This window comes from Hippocampus bargibanti, linkage group LG11, assembly GCF_051943395.1.
Source record: "Hippocampus bargibanti isolate YZ-2025 linkage group LG11, ASM5194339v1, whole genome shotgun sequence".
Lineage (NCBI taxonomy): Eukaryota > Metazoa > Chordata > Actinopteri > Syngnathiformes > Syngnathidae > Hippocampus > Hippocampus bargibanti.
In genome coordinates, this window is record NC_142744.1 from 14,817,676 (window position 1) to 14,823,091 (window position 5,416).

Genomic DNA, 5,416 nt, shown 5'->3' on the forward strand with positions numbered 1-5,416 from the left:
AATAATAACATCTAAATAAAAGGCATAATTAAATGGTCTTCCACTAAATAGCAGAATGTTTTATTGAGAATACTAGACAAGATTGTTTTTAATGCATTCATTGATATTTAGTAGGCTGATACTTTCCCCTGTGTTCTGTCGAACGATACTTTCCCATATTCTGTCTAATTTTATTTCACGATGAAGTTATGACCGATGGTGATGTTCACATCTTTCCCTTCAAACAGAAAAATATTCCATAGTGGTGAAAATACACACACAGACACACACCGTGAATTAAACGAAAGGGTCTCATAGAATACATAACAACTCACACACAAAATGCTAGGTGCAGGGTGTTAGGTTAAAATATTACGGGCTAATGTTAGCGTTAAGTTACATTTCATCTTTTAACAATTATGAACGGAATTCAATATTTACCTTATTGCGTAACGTTATAACCTAACAATTGGCATGTTCGTTGTGAGAGAGATCACCAAAGAAGCCGGCAAGTTACTCACAGATGATTTATTCCTAACAAATTGATCTAATGCAGAATTCTGGGTCTCAGCTCCCTGACACAGAAAATATTTGTGTGCCCCAAATCAGTTAGAGAGACGAAAGACGAAGACTGAGCAGCCCAGATTTAAAGGTGTCCCACATGCATATTCAAATTTGGCTCAAACAAAGAAATCATCAGTTGATTGGATCCCTCTCCTCTGATGCCGTCATCCTTTTGGTGGGGTGTTGTGGAGACGGCTCCAGTTGCGTTTGCCAAGATAGCGTTGGTTCATGGTGTATCCCTGCACCTCCTTCCTTCAGCCTTGGTCAGGTCGTAACTTTTCCTCTCCTTTTGGTGATACGAATCAGCGTGGAGACGTCTCGAGTTGCTCTTTTATCTTTCCTTGGGTGATGAGGACCAGCTGACCCCTTGACATCCTGGTTCCTGAACAGACACAACTCCACAAACATGCAAACCTTCCATGCCCGCTTGCACATCCTCCTGTTGAAAGCAAAGCACTATCTATGCTGAGTAACTCAATTGTTTTACCGCTTATCATACACAGTGCCTAACATGGCATTACTTCCTTTATTGCAGGCCAGCCGACCCCTTAACCCCCTGGTAAACAACCACAACTTCAAACATGCAACCATTCCACATCTGTTCCTTCACCCATCCACTGAAAACAAAGCACCATTTATACTGATTAACTGACTATTTTAATGTTCATCCTACAATGTTAAAAATGGCTAACTAAATGTATTTATTTCCTTCAAGGGTGATCTCACTGTTTTCTCCTCACCCGTTCTGAATCTATTCTTGGTTCCATGTATATAGGTGTTGAAGCGCGGAATCAGAGTCAACACGGTGGAGAAGGACGGGGCTGGGTGGGGGCAGAAGGCGACAGATATGTTGCTGAAAGACCCTCTCTGCACTTTATACGATGAGCATGCTTAACTGACGTATGCACTGACAGAAGAGAAGGAGGACAGATCAGGTAAGTTTTCTGGGCGGGCGACACCAAACTATCTGACGTAAACGCAGTTTTGCGTTGACTGTTGGTGGATGTTATGACGACATCTAGTGATGGCTGCTTGCTAGTAGCATCATGGAACGCTCCAGAGCCAATACAGGACGAGGATTTCGAGGCGGATTCATTATTTCACACAACTCATACATTACGGCGTTGGGAGCTCTCGATTCCAACCCTCAGCGGAATTTGAACACGTCGTCACGGTCTGGGTGAGTGTTTTTACATTGTTAAACACAAGTATTTTGGTAAAGGTGAAAGCTATAAGGAAAAATGCCCAACAGGTGTTTCTGTTTTATTTTTCCTTTGATACCATATCTACTAAACAAGATGTATCCAAATACATTACTTCACTTAAAATATCTATAGCTTGTCTTCTATGTCTTTTGTTTTTTTCTTCTTGCCAATACAGCATTTTTTTCACAATGGGAGGAGAGTTTGGAACCGATGGAGGAAAGTGGGGCTGAGTAACTACTGTGTGGATTTTTAGGAGAAAAAAATAATTATCAGAGCCTTTTTTATTCGTCAAATAGTGACGTAAAGTGACCTTGAGTTTTGAAAGGCGCTTCGAAATGAAATGTATTACACTATTATTCTATTATTATGTGTAAGCAAGTTTGTAGCCACGCCCATAGGTTGCGTGTGTTACGTAAACTCCAATGCGGAAGGAAGTACGACAAACTTTGTTGTCATTGTTCTGCTCAATCGATAGTAACAGGTGGACGTTTCGTCCTTCTTCGTCTGTTAGGTAAAGCCTTTTTCGTGTGATTTATGATCAGATAAAAGTATATGTGTACAAGCTAGTACTCTCCTTTGTGTGGACGGTGTAATGACGCTGTCCTCGTTTGACCTTTTTAAGGGCGTGATTGCTAGCTCATGCTTTTGGGGGAAATATAGGGGCGATCATTTCAATTCCACGCCAAATAATTTAATCCGGTTCGATGAGACGAATTGGCCAAAATCATTATATGTCGCGTTTACTAATCGTTCTTTGAGTTTGCAGACGTAATAGAGGACTTATATTTTTTGTGTTGTTTTCTTTACTTACCCCCTAGCAATGTTTTCTCACAGATCTGTTCAGGGTATATGACTTTCCTACTCCTTTTCCTACTCCTGTATGGCGATCGACTAACTGCATAAATTTAGGGTTACAGGCAAAGACTGCCGTAAACCGTGGAGGACTCCCTGTGCACGCTACAATTTGGGATTAGTGTTGATAAGTAATAATGATGAACATTAGTGATGGCAAAATGAGGCATCATGAAGCAATAAGGCTTTCCAGCCAAATGGTTTGCTTTTTGGCATAATGAGGCCTCATTTGTTCCACTGCACCATCACGTGGAAAAGAAATGTCATGACAGAGAGAGTGATTAAAATTCTACAATGGATTTGATGGGGTCAAAATGTATGGAAGAGGATTAAGACCAATGAGGAAAATAAGATAAAGATGGCCGGATTCTCACTTTAATCTCAGAATTAAGACTTTAAAGTGGGAATTCCTACTTTAAAGTCACAAGTTTGAGATTAAAGCCAGGATTCTGAGAATAAAGCCAGACTTCTGAGATAAAACTGAGAATCGTGCCAACTCTACTTTTTTCTCTGCTAGCCCTAATCTTCTTGTGTAAAAATGGCAGGGAGTTGTGATGTGAATGACTGTGCGTGTGTTACTTGAAAGAATAAATAATATAATATAATATAATATAATATAATATAATATAATATAATATAATATAATATATATATAATATAATTTACTTTAGAAATTGACATACAAACAAGGAATATTTGTTAGAACAAAGTTTACACTTCACCTTGTAAAATTGAGCAAGTAGAAGACATAAAAACGAGGTATACACCATATTGTCACAATAGTTTACATTATATATTTGCACTGGTTATTGTAATTTGTACCATTTTAGGAGATATCTGCTCAAAATGAACCCAGACAGGGGATGTTTTTTGTTGTGAACGGTGCGTCCAATGCAGAACAAATCGATTAATATGTGAGTTGGGTGTGCTAGTGTCAGCCGTCAGCTCACTGTGGTCTCGGTGCACTATTTTATTTCAAATGACCTGCATAACTATAAGTTGGCGATGCGTAGGAAGCCCATCTCGCAGGGGTTCGGGTGTTGAAACTGCGCGTTCCGAGGCATCGGAAGTGACCAAAAGCGTAACGCCTCGAACCAGACTTTAACAATTGTTTCACAGGATTACTCGCCACACGCCTTGGAGCCTCGGCACAGTCGGGCACATTATTAGTGAACATTACAGCATGCATAACAAAAACATTTGCATCCCCTTCACATTTACAAAATTCACCTAACTACTGGATAAGAACTTTTATAGTGTACAGTGCGGGACCCATTTGCACTTGACTTTATTAAACTGCTCCTACCTTCTCCTTCCCCCTCACAGGTATCAAGATGGTTGTTCTTTCCAAGGAGTACGGCTATGTAGTGTTGACTGGCGTTGCCAGTATGATCATGGTGGGACACTTGGCATTTCAAGTCGGCAAAGCTCGCAAGAAGTACAATGTGCCGGTGAGCTGAGAGGTTGACGTCTTATTGCAAAAACTGTGTGATCTGTAGATAAGCTGCAGCGTTTTAACCACAAGGCAAATACAATATCTCATTTAACAGTACCCCAAGATGTATAGTGATGACAGCGAAGAGGGCACCATTTTCAACTGTGTGCAGCGTGCACACCAAAACACGTAAGTAAGGCACATGCATCGGACAAAAATGATAAGTTATTCTTTTACACCTTGCAGGAACTGAAAATACGGAGATGCATTTATATTGTATATATCAGATCAAATTAAATTGTGACATTTGTTAGATTGTCCTCTTCTATGTCTTTGTCAAAACCTTCACCAGTCTGGAGCTCTACCCTGCCTTCCTTTTCTGTTTGGCTGTTGGTGGCTTGCAGTGTCCTGTAAGTTGATCTCTATCACTTCACAAGCAATATAAGTTGATCCAAATGCACATCAAACATGTCAGACAAAATGTGCGTCTGCTTTCAGCGTCTCACCAGTGGACTAGGTGCTGTGTGGATCATAAGCCGGGAGGTTTACGCGCATGGCTATTCAACAGGAGGTGAGATGGGGTTGAACCAATTGTGATTTTTTTTTTTTCAATTCAGTGCCATTCAGGTAACTTGTAAAAAAATCTCAATCAGATCCTAGAAAAAGAATGCGCGGAGCTTTTGGGAATGTGGCTCTCCTTGGGATGATGCTGACTACCGCAAGCTTTGGACACCACTTGCTTGGCTGGGCACGACCCCATTTGGGGTCTTGGTGCGAGATGAAAAAATGCTGTTGAAAAGGCCTGCTGGATGGGAGTCGCCATACGAACGCATCAACAACGTCACCTTTGCCGTATTTCTTGCAGTGCTTGTTTCATACTTACAAACACTGAAGTCACGTAAAGTGAGCTGACTGGTTCTCCATGTCAGGGGTGGCCTAACATGGCACTCCCAAACCATATACTTTTTTTTTTTTTCGAAATAAATTCAGCACTTGGCTCACGTCATTAAAAATGACTTTAAGTGTCTAAAAATACTTCAATTTGAAACCGGAAGTGGCCAGTTTCAGAAGGTCCCGCCTCCTTGTTCGTGGTATCACGCCAAGACGTCTTGCTCGAGAATCAAAACAATGGCTTCAGATTTGGAGAAAATGCTTTCTTGTTACTCATCCAGTTATGAATATGATTCAAGTAGTTCTGAAGAGGAACGCATACGTTTGCAATCGATTAAAGAATTTATTTCGTGTCATTTTGTAGCACCCACAAAATGGCGACAAAGTTCTGTGGAAAGGGGCTGATTTTTCTACTTGGCATTTTTGTCAGCGAATATTAAATCGTTGTTAGGTGTAACACACAACGATTCACCATCGCGTTATTTATGTG

General features: G+C 40.6%; 1 protein-coding gene across 2 annotated transcripts; it reads left to right on the forward strand.

The window, feature by feature from the left end:
* Nucleotides 1-1,577: 1,577 nt before the first annotated feature.
* mgst3a (microsomal glutathione S-transferase 3a) lies at nucleotides 1,578-5,051 on the forward strand. 2 transcript variants are annotated; one of them, XM_089007817.1, is made up of 6 exons: nucleotides 1,578-1,723; nucleotides 3,927-4,051; nucleotides 4,151-4,224; nucleotides 4,388-4,445; nucleotides 4,534-4,606; nucleotides 4,689-5,051. In XM_089007817.1, exons 2-6 carry the CDS (start codon nucleotides 3,935-3,937, stop codon nucleotides 4,829-4,831), a joined length of 465 nt encoding a protein of 154 aa, XP_088863943.1. In that variant the 5' UTR covers nucleotides 1,578-1,723; nucleotides 3,927-3,934; the 3' UTR covers nucleotides 4,832-5,051. The 2 variants fall into 2 exon arrangements, with proteins under 2 accessions (XP_088863943.1, XP_088863942.1); XM_089007816.1 differs by lacking the exon at nucleotides 1,578-1,723 and adding an exon at nucleotides 2,152-2,259.
* Nucleotides 5,052-5,416: the final 365 nt, after the last annotated feature.